Raw genomic sequence first — 18,739 nt, 5'->3', positions numbered from 1 at the left:
TTCAGGCCGTGGGGGCCCAGTAGGTGGCATTTTTTGTTTTTTGTTGCTTTATTTATTTTATTTTCTTTTGTTTTTGCTTTATTTTTTAATTCTTTATGCTTTTAGTTTTAAAAAAATTATAAACTTTTTGTTAATGCCATTAGTTTTCAAATCTGAAAACACTTTTTTTGTTTTCTTTGTTGCTTTATTTATTTTATTTTGTTTCTACTTACAACAAAATACTTATTGTTGCTATTTTTTTCCAGTTTTTTTGTTTTGTTTTCTGCATTATTTATTTTCTTTTGTTTTTTGCTTTATTTTTTTATTCTTTTTGCTTTTAGTTTTAGAAAAATTATAAACTTTCTGTTAGTGCCATTTTATTTTGTGATTAACTTTACTATAAAAATAGTTTTTTTCCTGTTTTTTTTGATTTTTTTGCATTATTTATTTTATTTTGTTTTTTGCTTTAATTTTTAATTCTGTTTGCTTTTAGGTTAGCAAAATTATAAACTTTCTGTTAGTGCCATTAGTTTTCAAATTTGAATAGTTAAAATTTGAATTCTTTGAAAATTGTTTGAATCACAAGTTTGTGATTAACTTACTAAAAAAATGAGAATAGATGCGCTTATAAAGAAAATTCAACCTAAATTCCTAGTAAATTTCTATGAATTTCAGAGAAATTCACTATGAATTTAGGTTAAACTTTTCTCTATTAGGGCATCTATTTTCACTTTGAGAGGAGCTCAACAAGGCAGAGAGGGAAGGGCTTATAAACCGGTGTGAGCCCCCTTCGGTTGGCGAGGTGGGACTAAACTCTGCCCGCAACGAGGACCAACCCTTTAGTCCCGGTTTGTGGCACAAACCGGGACTAATGGTCATGGGCCAGGGGCGAGGAGCAAAATTATAAAGTTTCTGTTAGTGCCATTAGTTTTAGAAAGTTGAAAGTTGAAAGTTGGCATGGTCTAGGGACTAATGGTCATGGTATTACGAGGGCCGAACCATAAGACATGAAAGCATTTCAAATGAACTCTGAAAAAGTTGAAAGTTGGCATGGTATCATAATTTCACCCACATAGCATGTGCATGTACAAAACGGACAATGGTAGCATGTTCGTGTGTTACAAAGTTGGCATGGTATCATCATAATAGTTGCGGGAGAAAGTCTTCACTTTTTCTTCGCTTGTGTCATTTGCTTATTGCGCCGTAACCATGGATAATCTTCATTGTTTATCAGGATGCTTGGGTCAGCCTTGACATTGAAGGGAGGAATTTCATGAAACTTTTCATAATCTTCAGACATGTCTGTCTTGCCGTCCACTCCCAGGATGTCCCTTTTTCCTGAAAGAACTATGTGGCGCTTTGGCTCATCGTATGATGTATTCGCTTCCTTATCTTTTCTTTTTCTCGGTTTGGTAGACATGTCCTTCACATAGATAACCTGTGCCACATCATTGGCTAGGACGAACGGTTCGTCAGTGTACCCAAGATTTTTCAGATCCACTGTTGTCATTCCGTACTGTGGGTCTACCTGTACCCCGCCGCCTGACAGATTGACCCATTTGCACTTAAACAAAGGGACCTTAAAATCAGGTCCGTAGTCAAGTTCCCATATGTCCACTATGTAACCATAATATGTGTCCTTTCCGCTCTCGGTTGCTGCATCAAAGCGGACACCGCTGTTTTGGTTGGTGCTCTTTTGATCTTGGGCGATCGTGTAAAATGTATTCCCATTTATCTCGTATCCTTTGTAAGTCAATACAGTCAAAGATGGTCCCCTGGACAACAAGTACAACTCATCACAAACAGTGTTGTCACCTCTGAGACGTGTTTCCAACCAACTGCTGAAAGTCCTGATGTGTTCACATGTAATCCAGTCGTCGCACTGCTCCGGGTGTTTGGAGCGCAGACTGTTCTTGTGTTCATCGACATACGGGGTCACCAAGGTAGAGTTCTGTAGAACTGTGTAGTGTGCTTGAGACCAAGAATATCCGTCCCTGCATATTATTGAGTCTCTTCCAAGAGTGCCTTTTCCAGTCAGTCTCCCCTCATACCGCGATTTAGGGAGACCTATCTTCTTAAGGCCAGGAATGAAGTCAACACAAAACCCGATAACATCCTCTGTTTGATGGCCCATGGAGATGCTTCCTTCTGGCCTAGCGCGGTTACGGACATATTTCTTTAGGACTCCCATGAACCTCTCAAAGGGGAACATATTGTGTAGAAATACGGGCCCCAGGATGACAATCTCGTCGACTAGATGAACTAGGACGTGCGTCATGATATTGAAGAAGGATGGTGGGAACACCAGCTCGAAACTGACAAGACATTGCGCCACATCACTCCTTAGCCTTGGTACGATTTCTGGATCGATCACCTTCTGAGAGATTGCATTGAGGAATGCACATAGCTTCACAATGGCTAATCGGACGTTTTCCGGTAGAAGCCCCCTCAATGCAACCGGAAGCAGTTGCGTCATAATCACGTGGCAGTCATGAGACTTTAGGTTCTGAAACTTTTTCTCTGGCATATTTATTATTCCCTTTATATTCGACGAGAAGCCAGTCGTGACCTTCATACTGAGCAGGCATTCAAAGAAGATTTCTTTCTCTTCTTTCGTAAGAGCGTAGCTGGCAGGACCTTTATACTGCTTCGGAGGCATGCCGTCTTTTTCGTGCAAACGTTGCAGGTCCTCCCGTGCCTCAGGTGTATCTTTTGTCTTCCCATACACGCCCAAGAAGCCTAGCAGGTTCACGCAAAGGTTCTTCGTCACGTGCATCACGTCGATTGAAGAGCGGACCTCTAGGTCTTTCCAGTAGGGTAGGTCCCAAAATATAGATTTCTTCTTCCACATGGGTGCGTGTCCCTCAGCGTCATTCGGAACAGCTAGTCCACCGGGACCCTTTCCAAAGATTACGTAGTGTAAATCATTGACCATAGCAAGTACGTGATCACCGGTACGCATGGCGGGCTTCTTCCGGTGATCTGCCTCGCCTTTGAAATGCTTGCCTTTCTTTCGACATTGATGGTTGGTCGGAAGAAATCGACGATGGCCCAGGTACACATTCTTCCTGCATTTGTCCAGGTATATACTTTCAGTGTCATCTAAACAGTGCGTGCATGCGTGGTATCCTTTGTTTGTCTGTCCTGAAAGGTTACTGAGAGCGGGCCAATCGTTGATGGTCACGAACAGCAACGCCTTAAGGTTAAATTCCTCCTGTCTGTGCTCATCCCACGTACGTACACCGTTTCCATTCCACAGCTGTAAAAGTTCTTCAACTAATGGCCTTAGGTACACATCAATTTCGTTGCCGGGTTGCTTAGGGCCTTGGATGAGAACTGGCATCATAATGAACTTCCGCTTCATGCACATCCAAGGAGGAAGGTTATACATACATAGAGTCACGGGCCAGGTGCTGTGATTGCTGCTCTGCTCCCCGAAAGGATTAATGCCATCCGCGCTTAAAGCAAACCATACATTCCTTGGGTCCTTTGCAAACTCATCCCAGTACTTTCTCTCGATTTTTCTCCACTGCGACCCGTCAGCGGGTGCTCTCAACTTCCCATCTTTCTTTCGGTTCTCACTGTGCCATCGCATCAACTTGGCATGCTCTTCGTTTCTGAACAGACGTTTCAACCGTGGTATTATAGGAGCATACCACATCACCTTCGCAGGAACCCTCTTCCTGGGGGGCTCGCCGTCAACATCACCAGGGTCATCTCGTCTGATCTTATACCGCAATGCACCGCATACCGGGCATGCGTTCAGATCCTTGTATGCACCGCGGTAGAGGATGCAGTCATTAGGGCATGCATGTATCTTCTCCACCTCCAATCCTAGAGGGCATACGACCTTCTTTGCTGCGTATGTACTGTCGGGCAATTCGTTATCCTTTGGAAGCTTCTTCTTCAATATTTTCAGTAGCTTCTCAAATCCTTTGTCAGCCACAGCATTCTCTGCCTTCCACTGCAGCAATTCCAGTACGGTACCGAGCTTTGTGTTGCCATCTTCGCAATTGGGGTATAACCCTTTTTTGTGATCCTCTAACATGCGATCGAACTTCAGCTTCTCCTTTTGACTTTCGCATTGCGTCCTTGCATCGACAATGACCCGGCGGAGATCATCATCATCGGGCACATCGTCTGGTTCCTCTTGATCTTCAGCAGCTTCACCCGTTGCAGCATCATTGGGCACATCGTCTGGTTCCTCTTGATCTTCACCAGCTCCCCCCGTTGCAGCATCACCGTATTCAGGGGGCACATAGTTGTCATCGTACTCTTCTTCTTCGCCGTCTTCCATCATAACCCCTATTTCTCCGTGCCTCGTCCAAACATTATAGTGTGGCATGAAACCCTTGTAAAGCAGGTGGGAGTGAAGGATTTTCCGGTTAGAGTAAGACCTCGTATTCCCACATTCAGTGCATGGACAACACATAAAACCATTCTGCTTGTTTGCCTCAGCCGCATCGAGAAACTCATGCACGCCCTTAATGTACTCGCAGGTGTGTCTGTCACCGTACATCCATTGCCGGTTCATCTGCGTGCATTATATATAATTAAGTGTCCAAATTAATAGAAGTTCATCATCACATTAAAACCAAAGTGCATACATAGTTCTCATCTAACAACATATAGCTCTCCAGAGCATCTAATTAATTAAACCATACATTGAAACTATGTAAAACATTTCAATGCGAAAACAAATGCGATCATAATCGCAACCAAGGTAACAATTGATCCAACGGCATAATGATACCAAGCCTCGGTATGAATGGCATATTTTCTAATCTTTCTAATCTTCAAGCGCATTGCATCCATCTTGATCTTGTGATCATCGACGACATCCGCAACATGCAACTCCAATATCATCTTCTCCTCCTCAATTTTTTTTATTTTTTCCTTCAACAAATTGTTTTCTTCTTCAACTAAATTTAACCTCTCGACAATAGGGTCGGTTGGCATTTCCGATTCACATACATCCTACATAAATAAAATCTATGTCACGTTGGTCGGCATAATTTTCATAAACAATAAATGAACCAATAGTTATAAAGATAATATATATACCACATCCGAATCATAGACAGGACGAGGGCCGACGGGGGCGGATACCAAAACCATCGCACTATATAAGATGCAATAATAAAAGTAAGAAAATAATACAAGTATCTATGTAAACATACAAGTAAGAATATTTTTCCTTTCAGAAAGAAGATAAGAACAAGAGGCTCACCACGGTGGTGCCGGCGATGAGCTCGGCGCGGGTGATCGACGGCGGTGAAGACGGGGACGGGGCGTGACGGACCGCTAAACCTAGACAAATATTATGGAAAATGGAGCTTGGAGGTCGAGCTTGGAGAGGAGAAAGCTTAAGTAGTGTGGCTCGGGCATTCCATCGAACACCTTGTGTGCATAGGAGGTGAGCTAGAGCACCACCAAGCCCTCTCCCCCTCTGCCAGAGAAAAACAGAGCACTGGGGTGCTCTGCTCGCGAGCGAGGGGTATATATAGGCACCTCATTGGTCCCGGTTGGTGACATGAGCCGGAACTAAAGGGGAGCCTTTGGTCCCGGTTCAAGCCACCAACCGGGACCAATGGTGGTGGGCCAGGAGCGAGGCCCATTGGTCCCGGTTCATCCCACCAACGACCAAAAGGTCCAAATGAACCGGGACCAATGGCCCACGTGGCCCGGCCGGCCCCCTGGGCTCACAAACCGGGACCAATGCCCACATTGGTCCCGGTTCTGGACTGAATCGGGACTACCGGGACTAATGGGCTGACCCGGCCTGAACCAAAACCCTGTTTTCTACTAGTGCAATAAGCAATTATAACAGAAGATTTTTTTGAAAAGTTATTCATGCACTCACATTCACCTCTATAAATATATCACATGTACCTCTTTTTTGCAAAATCAATCACATTCTACCCTTATCAGCGCCACTTGAAGACTTGATTGGCAGATTTTTGAGATTAACAAAATCATCACAAACACTTCATAACAGACGGTCATGTCATACAAAAAGACTGAAATAAATACAAGAAATATGCGAACACTCGTGATAAGTCTAACACTTAACTCGGACGAGTTGGTTCTAGCATGAAGAACCGTAGCTAACCAACAAAGCTATGCTTAATTCGCTCGTGCCATGCCATTTGCTCATGACAAAAAAATTGTCCCGATCAAAATCATGCAAGGCCACCTCTTAATAATAAATTGGCAGTTGGTTACTTGGTGTATATATGAAGGCTCTAAGCCTGGTCGTAAAACAATGTAACGGACCAGAGGCAGAACCGGAACAAACATCAACATGGAACATTTGGATTACGTACTATTTGTGAGTGACGTTTTCAAATCATATAGTTTTGTTTATACAAGTCTTACTAGAAAACATGCCCGTGCGTTGCAACGGAGAAAAACAATCCATAAGCGGTTACTCTCGGGTTTTCCGCTTTTGAGAATTCCATTACGGTATTAGGATTGAACGATCTGCTCGGCTTGTAATCATTCTGGAATTTCATCATGGTATCAGTAATGAACGATCCACTTGGCTGATCAAGGAATCAAAGCCAACCAGAGACTAGTAACACTCACAACATATATATGAGCAAAAAGCTTCAACTAGACACACAGAAAGATAGGGGTTTATAATTTCGCCTCCCAACTTATTCACCTGAACAGTGATACCAACAATAATAACTCATGATCACTCACATCCAACTGGATATATGTGCTTAGATCTTTCCCCACCAGATAGTGTAGTACGTGTCTGCAGCTTGCTTGTGAGTGGTTAATCTTCTCAAGTCAACAGCACTAGATTGTCTCTTACCTTCCAGTCCCTCTACTGCTAATGAGCTAATCGCGTGGAGGAGACCAGCCGACGGTAGCAGAGGTAACTGGTGCACCGACGGGAGAGTGAAGCATTCATGGTAAGCGACGACTCTACAGCAACTCCGCAGCACCACCTTGTCACTTGTGTACTGAACACATCAATGAGAGCAAGGGCAAAACCTCTGCCTGTCCATGAATCAGTCAGAGATCGATGCACCAAGCTAGACGCGCTGCTACCGGCCGTGAACTCCTTGCAGAGCGCGCGGGACGATGGTGACTACGACTACGAGCTATTGTACGTACGTACGTGTGAGCATGAGAAGTAGAGAGGATTCCTAAACTCGGCAGCGGTTTACGCGGCGTCGCGGCTCAGGTGTTCGACAGCAAAAGAACTACCACTATTGGTTTTCATGGAATGCAGATTTTTTGAGCTTACGCACCCGAGTCCTCCTATCCTGACTCTTGGCTCATGACAGTGTACCTCGAGATGCACAGCAGTTAGGCCTGCTGTTCTGAACCGATTACTGTGGCAAAATGTGTTACGGTTGCTGGTCTCGTAGGCTCGCGTGTGGGTTCTAATCGAGCAAAGGCTCTGTGTATGTTTGTTCTTTTCTGCCACCAGAATATGGACGCACGCCCGTGACTCTGACGCGGCAGAAACACTTCCTCCCAAGCCACTATACCTCATCTCCTCCTCGACTCGTGCTATGGGAAACGACATAGCATCTCGCACGGCCGCGGCGTCGCAAGATCAGGTACTGGCCCGCTTTTGCAACATGTACACCGTACCCTTCCTGTTTCGAGCTTATCTAAAATTTTCGCCTGGCCTTCTCTTCCTCCTCGCAGCTTCACTGTGATGGCTGCCTGAGATGCCAGATTGGGGACAGCCTGCCGAGGTTCAAGCGCTACATGATGGTCAAAGGAGAGTGCGTGTACCTGTCATGAACGACTACGAGGATCCATGGGACAACGCCAACGACGTACCAGGACATGGCGTTACCGATCTGAACGGCAGCGGCGCACGCCGTGATTCCGTGGGAGCTGGAGGTGCCGATATTGGCGCTGCTTCCTCGTCAAGGCGAAAGAAGAAAGGGAGAAAGCCAGGTGTTGGCTTCTTCCGTGGCGAGCGCGTTCATGACGACTTCACTCAGTTCAGTGTCGTGCTTTGCGGCGACGGCCTTAGCAAGCCCGTCGTTCCTCCCAATCTGTCTCAGATCGTGCCTGGGAAAGCCCCCCCGAGTCGTCCGTATCGGCACTGGCGGTGATTACACATTTAAGGTTCACCTGAGGGAGAATGCCGGTCGAATGGTTCTGCAAAACGGTTGGTATATGTTCGTTTCTGTTCATTGTTTGCAGGCTCCTTCCTCTCGCAAAATAAAACATGGACCTAGTACATGACACGGCTTTGGTTCACACATGTGCCTGGCTCATCATCGATGGATCACACATCCATCCTCTCCCAAAACAAAACACGGACCTTGTACATGACGCATACAAATTACAAGTCAAAGACGATTTGTGCCATGGATATGTGTAGTTTGAAACAGTACATGTAGATTCCATGTGAGTACGCCGGGAAGAGGTGAAAACGTCCACATGCATTTGGTCTTATCTGGTGTGCGCAGCGGTCAGAGGAAACAGTGCCCTGAGTATGAACAATGCCCCTAGCGGCCTTGCGGCGGGCCACGAGTGCCTGACCCTGTAATCCCCTGGAAAAGTAACGGGGCAGTGGCATTTTACGGACCAGGCTGACTCAGATCCCTAGCAGCATGGACGCTCAGGATAAAGGTACCGGGGTGCATAAGCTCTCTTGAATGATTTCGGGTTTTCATGTCAAGAAGAACTAGTGTTGTTCTTCAGTGCTTGAGCTAGCCCGCTCCGACACTCTCTTGTCCCAACTCCCAAGCTCACACTCAAGAATTGGATGCCCAAATCTGTGCCAATCAGAAATATCTCAGAATGAAAACACTGATTTTCTAGATAGGTAAATACAAAGTCTGATGTTACTATTAAGTTCAGAACAATGCTCCACCCTCGCTGGATAAAACCATACATACATACGATAACTAAAATCAAGAAAATAAACAAGAAACAGGAACTGTCACGACCTGGCAACCTTACGAGCCTAAACCCTGCGTGCCGCAGCGGCGGCGGCCGTGCTCACGAACCCTTGACATCCCCCATGCCCTTGTACTTCTTGCCGATAGGATCCCCTTCCTTCCAGCCATAGCCAGCGAGGAGAGCAGCGCCGAAGCCCTCCACAGGCACCTCGTCATACTCGTCCGTGCCTTGGATCTCCGGGAGAACGGCCATGTCCTCCTTGAACCGCCGCAGCATAAGGTCCTCGCCGCTGGGGCCTGGAGGCGGCGGCTGCTGACTAGCGGCATCGTCCTGGGGCTCAAGCTTCCTCTTCGAATCCGTATTGCGGACGGTGAGGCCGTAGGCTGCGCTGGAGGAGCGGCTGTCGGAGGCGCCGAGCACGAAGGCGGGGGCCTCGGCGAGCCTGCGCGTGTTGGGAAGGGGCGCGATGACGACGGGCGCGGCCGGCGCGGCAGCGGCTGGGGAGGGTTTGCGGGAGTCGGGAAGGGGCGCGATGACGGCGGGCGCTGGGGTCAGGGTTTCCGAGGGATCGAACACGGTGACGAACCGCGGGGCGGGGCCGGGGGCCACGGCGGCGACGGAGAAGGCGGCGGGGGGCGTGGCGGGCTTGACCTTGGGCTTCGAGGGGATGGAGAAGCAGAGCTTCATCTTCTTCTCCTCCTCCATGGCCGCGGCCGGGCGGGCGTCAGCGATCTCCGGTGCGATTGATATGGAGTTTGGGTTGGGGCATTGGGGGTCTGATTGGCATCAATTATAGTCCACGACCAAACCGTCTTCGACACCTGATCGGATGGGCTTTATTTGGTCTTAACAGTACAACCCGCTCATAGCGCCCAGACCAGCAAACTGAAATGGGTCGGCCCATTAGATGTACAAACATTTTGTTAGAACCATGATCATTTTGACCGGCTAACCGAGGGATCGAAGGGGGATGACTGAGCGAAAGCTCGCTTGTTGGGCCGGCCCACGCTTACAGGGCGCATGAGCCCTGCTTCCCTCACCCGACACAAAAAGCATCGAGGAGGAGGTCATGCCGGGCTTCTTCATTGGTGAGGCTGCTCAACCCGTTCAATCATTGGTGAATCAATGTTTTAGCTCCATGCAGTGGCGGAGCTACGGCTGGGCAAAACCATGCCATGGCCCGTCCAGTCAGATAAGATTACAGTGTAGAATGGTGCTGAATTGAGGCTCTCGGAGCAAAATTTCAGACATATTTCCTAAGCTAGCCGGTTTATGGCCCGCCCAATGAAGCGTGTGTAGCGTCACTGGCTCCATGGTAATTTTGCAAACCAAACCGTGGTTGGATGGTTAGGAAGATAGCGGTATCCGAGCCCACAAGAGTTCAAATCCTAGAGTTGACATTGATGCTCGTATTTTTCTAGATTTATTTTGGGCCTTCTAATGATGTGCATTTAGTGACAGAAAACGTTCCCTTCGACTATGAAGACGTCTACTCCCTCCGTCCAGGTTTATTGGCCCCGAAGACCACTTCTCTTGTACCAAGGCACATAATAATTTGTGAACAATAATTCGGAGATGAGGAGGTTTTGGGTTAGGGATAAATATATTTTTCGTCCTCGAACTCTTCCGAGAGTTTAGAAATCATCCCTCAACTTAAAATTGGATAGTTTTCGTCCCTCAACTATCAAAACCGGATAGTTTTCGTCCCTCACGCCGCTTCAGGCAGTTTTAGTCCGTCATGAACAGTAAACCAGCAAACAGTAAATTAAAAAAAAAGCAAAAAACCAAAAAAACTGAAAAATTGTGGGATCAAAGTTCCTCGGGTGCCCAAGGTGCGTACAAATTTTCATATTGTTTGGACATTCCAGGTGCTCATGACAAAGAAAAAATTATAAATATGTACGTAAGTGAACAGTAAATTAAAAAATAGCAAAAAATATGATTTTTTTTGGCATCAAAGATGCTTGGGTGTGCAAGGTGCTCGCATATTTTCGTGCTGAAATGACATAGGAGGAGCTCTAGCAAAAAAAATAGTGCACTTTTTCAAAGTTTCTTTCATAGTCAATGTTTTTTTTGCCACGAGCTCCCACAATGTCCAAACACCACGAAATTTTGCAGGCACATTGAGCACCCGAGCATCTTGTATGTCAACAATTTTCATATTTTTTGAATTTTTTTCTATTTTTTTAAATTTACTGTTTATTGACGTACATATTTATGGTTTTTCCTTTGTCACGAGCTCCTGGAATGTCTAAATAGCACAAAAAAAATTCACGCACCTTGCGCACCCGAGGAACTTTGATCCCACAAATTTTCAGATTTTTTTTGACTTTTTTTGCTTTTCCTAAAAAATACTGTTCATCGGTTTACTATTCACGCGGACAGGAACCACCCGAAGCAGCGTGAGGGACGGAAACTATCCGGTTTTGATAGTTGAGGGACGAAAATTATTCGATTTTAAGTTGAGGGATGATTTCTACACTCTCGAAAAAATCCGAGGACGAAAAATATACTTATCCCTTTGGGTTAATATACCAAGCACTCCAAATGTGAATAGAGTGTAATCGGAAGCAGAAGTAGAGCCACAACCACCACCTAATGTTGCCGATTAATTTAATCCAGATGAGATTGAGCATCTTCCAAGAAAGACGAAAAAATTGTGAGTATTCTCATGATATCCAACATATAATATATTAATAGAATTTATGGTTCTAAAATTTGGTGTCATTTTATATGTTGTACTCCAAACACCGAATTTTCTTTCACCTAAGGCTCAAACTTGTCCAGGCTCCAGAAAAGTTCTGGCTCCGCCACTGTTGTCCTTATAAAAAAAATATTATACCAACATCTACTACACCAAATTAGCTTAATTAGATTCACCACGTGTGTTTGGCTTTTGCTTCGGCTATGTGGTTGCCCCCTTGGAAATGTAATATTTTTTGGCTTGCTTTTCTCTAGGTTTGTAAATAACCATTGTACAGTTTTTCTCCTTTCCCTATTTATATGAAAGGTTTTTCTATTAGTTGTGTCGCACTACTTAATTTTGGCACTAGAATTTTTAATTACTAAAAAAATGGCATCCTTCCATTAAGCGTGTGCTAAAAAATGCCACTCGACATTGTTACCATCCTGTCAAAGGCCATTGACCGCGGTGAAGTTACCAAAATACCGCTGGACCCCACTTGTCGTTGTTTCCTCAACAACTCATTGTAACCTATGGGTCCTTGTTTTCAGCCCTCAAAGAATGAAATTAGAAGTAAAAATAGCTTCGGGTGCGGGTGATCGAATCCCCACGTGTCATTATTATTTTCTTCTAATTTAATTCTTCGTATGCTAATAACCAGGGGCCACAAGTTATAAGGGAGCACTGACAAGTGGGGCCCAGGGGCATTTTTGGTCACTTCACCCTAGTCAATGGCCTTTGACCGAATGGTAATGATGTCGAGTGGTGTTTTTGAGCACACGTTTGACGAAAGGTTGTATTTTTGAGCAGTTGAAATTTTTAATGACAAAATTAAATAGTGTGACACAATTAAATATGAAATGGGCAGAGCACTTGTCTTTTATATCAAAAAGAATTCATCATAACATATATTTTCATTCCATAAATTTTTAATACTGTAGATATCAGAAAAATAATATAGAGTAGGTCAAACTTAAAATAGTTTGATCTAGGACAAACATAAAACTTCATTATTTTAGAGCGGAGTGACTGAGTAGTTGATATGGCAAGCCACACATGAAGATTCCTGAGGCGGGCGCGTGTATGGATCCTTGCAGGTAAGGAAGGAACGTGGCAAGTCAGGCTTCAAGTAGAAACACTGCTGAAGTCCTAAACTTAGCCACATATGAAAATTCACGAGGCATGTGTATGGATCCGTGCAGCGGTGCAGGTAAGGAAGGAATATGCAGTTCAATTTGCCAAAATTAGACGCTAGGCAGGCAACAAGAAACACTGCTGAAGTTCCTAAACCTCCCCGCTCCTCTAAAACTCTGTCAGCACTCAGCAGTTTACAGCTGACTGCTCAACAGAATACAGAACCATGGTTGAACACTCTCTCGTACTTATCTCAAAAGCGTCGTCTACCGCTCACTCGGATGCAGTACAGGAAGGTACTGACGCGTACTACATGAATAAGCAAGCACTACATGGCATGCACCATGCAGCTCTCTCTCGCGCTTCCTAAGATTCATCGCCGCCGTCTCCGGGCGCCCGGAGTGCGAGGGCCAGGCAGAGAGGCACGACGGCGTAGGCCCCGAGCTTGAGCAGCTCCTCGGCGTCCTTGGAGATGGCGCCGATGCGGGACCAGTCGCCGCTGTACCTGCAAGCCAACGAGGCTTCGCTTATTTACGATCGGTGCGCGCCGGCCGACGTGATGTGAGAGCTCACGTACCCGGCGTCGACGAAGCCGAGGGCGAAGAGAACCGCGCCGGCGCGCAGGAGCACCGTCTTGCTGGGGAGCGCGCCGGCGAGGCCGTTCTTGGCGTTGCCCCCGCCTCGCTCTGCTTCCTCGGGGGACTTCTTTGCGCTGCTGCGCGGGCCGAGGAGGTGCGGGCGCCTGCCGCGGTGCGGCGGCGTGGCCCTGCGCGGAGAGGCGACCGTCCTGGCGCCGTGGCCGGCGCAGGAGCGCAGCATTGCTCTCCTTGTTGTGCGCTCCCTTTGCTGAGGTTTCTTTCTCGTCCACACGTGTGTTAGCGGCGGGAGGTGGAGCTGATCTGACCGTGAACGCTTTGAGGAGGAACGCTTTGTATGACCTGGTGACTTGTTGCAGCAGCTGAAGTGAGATAATAGTGCTTTGGCAGGCTCGTATGGTCCACAGGTTATTATTTTACACAAAAGGAACAGCTAAAGCAACGACCATACGCCCCATAAGATACAACACGTTACCCATATCATACATGCCCAACGCACGATACAACGATGCTAAAGAACAGCTACACCACCTCAAACCACTCCAAGCAATCAAAACATGGCAACAAGAGTACTCCTTGAAGTCGTCGAAGTCCATCGTGACCAAGTCCCCGCCAAACGAACCATGGACTTCATGGCAGTGTCTTCAGAAAGCATACGACACCGAAACGCCGCCATTGACTGATCCAAAGGATCATGATTTTCACACAAAGCAGTACGAAGACCAGAGAATAGCCGCAACAACGTCTTACGAAGGAGACGACGCCCACGGATACTGCCGACGTCAGTTTGGCCAAAGCCAGACATAGTTTGTCCCCCGATGAGCACTCTCAGCCTCTCAACCAAGGTACGACTAGTCGAAAGAACACAGTTGCACCACCACCATCGAACGCATAACACCGGCCACCATATCGCTTGCATGGCCAAACTGAACATAGCTCCGTCTTTAAATAAACATCCCACCACCAGGGTCACCACCCCGGCCTCCGAGATCACCCCTGAACCGCCGCCACAGCACATGGAGGCCGCCGGACGGTGAAGGGCAGAAGGCCCCTCCTCCCACCCCAAAATGAGCCCCTTGGCAGGAAGAGGACCCGGTAAGCTAGATTCAGGGAGGGGGAGGTCGTCGGCCACACCACACTGTCCCACCAGGGATCAGGGTCATCGTCACAGCCACTCTGGCCTCACATTATGTCGGCGACAACAAGACCGGGAGGCCTCCTGCCTCCCTCATTGGAACGCTCCTGCCATCACCGGCTGGCCACCGAAGCATCGCGCATTGAGCTGTCGTCACCACCCATGAGGGTCTGCCATCGGCTATAGACCCAAGACCGCATGAGTAGAGGAAGGAGGGGCAAGACCACGAAAAGTGCCTGCAGCTACCGAGCTTCATTGCTCTTGATATTTGAATTTTTTGAAAAGCACACTTTCGATGCTCAAAAAAATCTTCAAACAAATATGTGAATACGTACACATATTCCTAAGGACTGGTAGAAATCTAGAGATGAAATACTTTGTATTTTGGGAAATACAAAAAAGAAAAATTTCTGACAGAAATGGCACCTTTTTTCTCCTATATACTATCAGAAATTTGTTTTTTTCTATAGTCCAAAACAAAACGAGATTTGTACCGAAACTTGCAACAGGTATTCGGAATGTGTATATGCATTCCGGGAAATAATTTCACATTTTTTTGAAATTTCAAAAATACGAATTTGAAAAAGTCAAATATAGAGAGCACTGGTGCTCAGGTGCTGCAACGCCGCTCTCGGCAAGACCAGCACTACCGCGCCACCATCTGTAACAGCCGACTGCTACGGCAGAGACGGTCGTCCGCGGCCTGCGTCGCCCTCGGCCCGCACCGCTTGAGGGGTCATATCGGGCTGAGCTGTTGCCGGATCCAGCCGAAGCCGGTGTCCCCGACTTCCAAGCATGCTCACCTCCACAACGCCCGTCACGCTGCTGCCATAATGTTGTCGCCGATGTCCTCTGGTGCGCCACTGCGAGCGTCGTATCCAGGCCCGACCGCCATGACCCGCGCCGACGCTTCCGCGCGAGGAGATGCTGAGTGTGGGACGGGGGGGGGGGGGGGGGGGGGGTTTGCACCTACAAGGGCAAGCGTCGGCTGAATTATTGGAGGGTCGCCGTGCAACTTATCAAGCTTTGGCCCGTGGCATGGAGCTGCTAATTTGCTGACTCCTCTGTTGTGCAATTGTGATGCTTGCCATTTTGTTTGAAAAAGGAAAAATGATGCATGCCATTTTCTATCCCAAGCAGTGAAAATGAGCAGGGCTGGCTAGCACACCGCCACTAGGACAGTAGCACTTGCAAGTGATAAGTCATCAATGCTCCTCTCGAAACATGAGCCATGGCGCTTTCCCAGCAATGCATGGGATGAATATACTACACCTTCCCCTAAAACAAAAATAATGCACTACACCGTCATTTGCTCGAAATTCAGGAGCAGAGAACAGATTCAAGTGCATGCTGCAGTGCTAAAAAAAGACAGGACGCAGTATCCACCGATCGAGAGAAAAAACGGGACGGAGCAGATCATTTTTCTGTGCATAGGGAGAAAATCACGCGCGCGCGCGCACACACACACACACAAATTATGGTATAAGCAGCTGTTGATCATCACCACAATGGCTTGACACTTTGACCATAAAGGGGGTTAAAATTCAATGTAAGATTTTACGAGCGTAGCATCGACTGAGACTTAAGATTTAGTTCCCTGTAAAAAAAAGAGACATAAGATTTAGCAAGATTGTAAAATAATATCCTATCACTATCAATATATGCACAGTAGGCACGCTGCCACTGCCATTACACTGGCATCTCCACCGCCATCGTTGAGCCAAGAATGGGAGAAAAATGGATGCTGCCCATTTACGTGAAAAGAGGCCAGATCGGTGCAATGATTTATTGCCGCCTGTCCCTTTCTCTGCCCGAGCCCATAGCAGTGCGGCATGTGCGAGCCCATTGCCGTCCGGCCCTTTCTCACATCTCCATTTCTCGGTGGAGGGGTCAAGAAGTCTATCCCGGAGGAGGAATCCAGAGAAGCGAGGCGTTGTATATATCACCGCTGCACATTCGAGAGGAGAGGCAGAGGAAGGAGGAGGAAGGAGGAAGAAGAGGGTTTTGCTACGTGGCATGGAATTCATGGCATAGTTGGTTCTTTCTTCTTCCTCTTCCTACCCCTGCCTCTTGCTCTTCCTTCTTCGCAAGCACCAGTCTCTCCGCCCTCGCAGCCAGCCGCTGCCGAGAGGGGGCCGGGAGATCGCCACCGCCGGCTGCTCTCTGCCACGCCGCTTCGACCAGGCAAATCCTCTGTTTTTGTTCTTGGCTGCAATCCCTCTGTTCTTCCCCAATTCTCAGCCTGTTGTGTTGCTCGTGTCCTAGATATCTCTTGCGATTTCGATTCGAATCCTTGCATCTAAGCTATCTGTTCATGCGTGCAGAGACAGGTGAGATGGAAGGTTTCGAGTTCTTCCAGATCATACTTGACAACTCCTCGAGCAGGCTGGTATATACATGATCTCTCTTTATCGCTCTGCTGTGCTGCCTAGTGTTTTATCGGCTCAATCACTGCTTGACCCTCGCTGCAGAGGCTGCCTGACAAGTTTACCAGGGTGCTGCTAGACGGCGGCAAGCCCCAGGAAGTGAAGCTACAGGAGGCCGGCCATGGGCGTCGCTTCTGGGACGTGAAGGTGGTGCTGGACGCCGACGGCCACATGTACCTAGGGCGCGGCTGGGAGCAGTTCGCCCGTGCGCACGACCTGCGGCTCGGCTACTTCCTCGTCTTCAGCTTCGACGGCGACGCCGTGCTCACCGTGAAGGTGTTCGACGTGAGCATGTGCCGCAGGCACTACCAGCACGACGGTGACACCAGTACGCGCCTCTTCTTGCTCTCCGTTTCAGTTGGGTGGTTGTAAGTTGTAACTTGTAGGAATTAAAGAAGGTGGTTTTTGCATTTGGCCAGGCAGTGGGAGCAGCAGCGACGGTGACAGTGGGAGCAGCAACGCCAGCGACGGCGGCAGTGGTGGCAACAACTGGAGCCTGGCGGAGATGGACGTCGAGGACGGGCCGACGGGGCAGTTCAGCGCCATGCTGAGGAAATGCAACCTGGGCATGAAGCAGGAACAGTACCTGGTGAGTGCGTTCTTCATGCTCGAGCATGACTAGTCAAGCGTGTTCAGATGCATGTATCCATGAGGTGCTATCTGGTCACTGGTTCCATCCGCTGCTCGCCGGCCGTGTGCAGAACGTGCCGGTGGATTTCCAGCTCGCGCACGGGTACGCGGAGAGGAGCAAGGTGGAGCTGCGGATGCGCGGCAAGTCGTGGCTCGTGCACCTCAAGCACAACCCCAAGACGGGTGGCAGGCCGCGGGCGTCTTTCAGGTACGGATGGCACCAGTTCTGCGTCGACAACGCCCTCGGCGAGGGCGACACCTGCTTCTTCCGAGCGCTCCGCCAAGGCAGCGCCGGCGGCGGCGGCGAGGACCACCTACTCAAGGTGGAAGTGAGGAGGCGCGACGGCAGCTTCCTGGTCTGAGGCGAGGGCGGTGGCCGCCGGCCTCCGTTGCATGCATCGGCCTGGTTGGCCGGCGTGACCTCGTCCGTGGCCATCGGCCGGCACGACTCAGTGCGTTATTATGCTTGCTTAATAATGATTGTAAGACCTTAATTCTCGGTAGTCCACTGCCGATGCTACTAGCAGGAGCGTGAGTAACTAGAGAGTGGGGTCTAAACCTGGCTGTGTTTATCCGTGTGGAAATGATTATTGTTGAGCATTTTGTCAATCGCTCAGCACGACAGTGAGGCTGCTGGGTGGTGCTCTGCTGCATCGATTGTTTGCTGCATTGCCATTCCAAGCAAACGCGACGACGCCGACCCTGAGCTGAAGAACGTGGGGTGCTCAGGAGCCTTGCGAGCCTTGCATGGTTTTGCCATGGGCTTTCCAAGCAACTTTCTTCCCCTGTGATTTGAGTCCTGTACATGTACCATGCAGTGCAGTGGAGTGGTATCCATGTGCCAACCAGTTGCGCGGCTTGATGCTACTAGCAGCGTGAGTAACTCGGAGACTAAACTCATTTCCAATGAAGCCATGCACCATCACCTGATTTATTTAATTTTTTTAAAGCAACGACCGTACAACAAATGTTCTATGGTAATCTATCTATTAGGTACCATCAGAAACATGAGTGTATGTGCGTGTATAAGCGCTCGTGTTTGTACTGATGTTCAAAAAAAAGGCACAGTCGAAAACCTAGGCGTGGATAGACGGGCTAGGAGGGGCTCCCGCGACCCGCGCTAGGGTTCCTCCCCGCCACCGCCGGCCGCCCTTGCCCCTCCTGCCGGAGCAGGCCGCCGTCGCACGCCCCCCCGGTCCACCTCCCTCTACCCCTCCTCCCCCCTCCCCCGGTGCTCCTGTCGCTCCCCGAGGCGGCGGAGTGCCCTCCG

At 48.3% G+C, this 18,739-nt stretch overlaps 2 protein-coding genes across 2 annotated transcripts; one reads left to right on the top strand and one right to left on the bottom strand.

Annotated features, from left to right (window-relative positions):
* Positions 1 to 12,763: 12,763 nt before the first annotated feature.
* Positions 12,764 to 13,610, bottom strand: LOC123081726 (uncharacterized). Its single transcript, XM_044504266.1, has 2 exons — positions 13,260 to 13,610; positions 12,764 to 13,187 (listed from the first exon to the last, which is right to left on the bottom strand). Exons 1-2 carry the CDS (start codon positions 13,499 to 13,501, stop codon positions 13,049 to 13,051), a joined length of 381 nt encoding a protein of 126 aa, XP_044360201.1. The 5' UTR covers positions 13,502 to 13,610; the 3' UTR covers positions 12,764 to 13,048.
* A 2,610-nt stretch (positions 13,611 to 16,220) lies between these two features.
* On the top strand, positions 16,221 to 18,122 carry LOC123081725 (B3 domain-containing protein Os03g0212300). The gene is made up of 5 exons (XM_044504265.1): positions 16,221 to 16,597; positions 16,738 to 16,802; positions 16,885 to 17,167; positions 17,259 to 17,428; positions 17,541 to 18,122. Exons 1-5 carry the CDS (start codon positions 16,246 to 16,248, stop codon positions 17,829 to 17,831), a joined length of 1,161 nt encoding a protein of 386 aa, XP_044360200.1. The 5' UTR covers positions 16,221 to 16,245; the 3' UTR covers positions 17,832 to 18,122.
* The last annotated feature ends 617 nt before the right edge of the window (positions 18,123 to 18,739 follow it).

This window comes from Triticum aestivum, chromosome 4A, assembly GCF_018294505.1.
Source record: "Triticum aestivum cultivar Chinese Spring chromosome 4A, IWGSC CS RefSeq v2.1, whole genome shotgun sequence".
Taxonomy (NCBI): Eukaryota; Viridiplantae; Streptophyta; class Magnoliopsida; order Poales; family Poaceae; genus Triticum; species Triticum aestivum.
Note: the sequence above shows the minus strand (reverse complement) of the source record. Positions and strands in the feature narration are given on the sequence as shown.

Excerpts from the sequence above, each read along its gene's own strand:
- LOC123081725 (XM_044504265.1), top strand. The coding sequence starts at position 16,246 with ATGTGCGAGCCCATTGCCGTCCGGCCCTTTCTCACATCTCCATTTCTC. Across the intron at positions 16,803-16,884 it reads ACAACTCCTCGAGCAGGCTG|AGGCTGCCTGACAAGTTTAC; the intron begins GTATATACATGA and ends CCCTCGCTGCAG. Across the intron at positions 17,429-17,540 it reads TGAAGCAGGAACAGTACCTG|AACGTGCCGGTGGATTTCCA; the intron begins GTGAGTGCGTTC and ends GGCCGTGTGCAG.
- LOC123081726 (XM_044504266.1), bottom strand. The coding sequence starts at position 13,501 with ATGCTGCGCTCCTGCGCCGGCCACGGCGCCAGGACGGTCGCCTCTCCG. Across the intron at positions 13,188-13,259 it reads CTCGGCTTCGTCGACGCCGG|GTACAGCGGCGACTGGTCCC; the intron begins GTACGTGAGCTC and ends GTTGGCTTGCAG.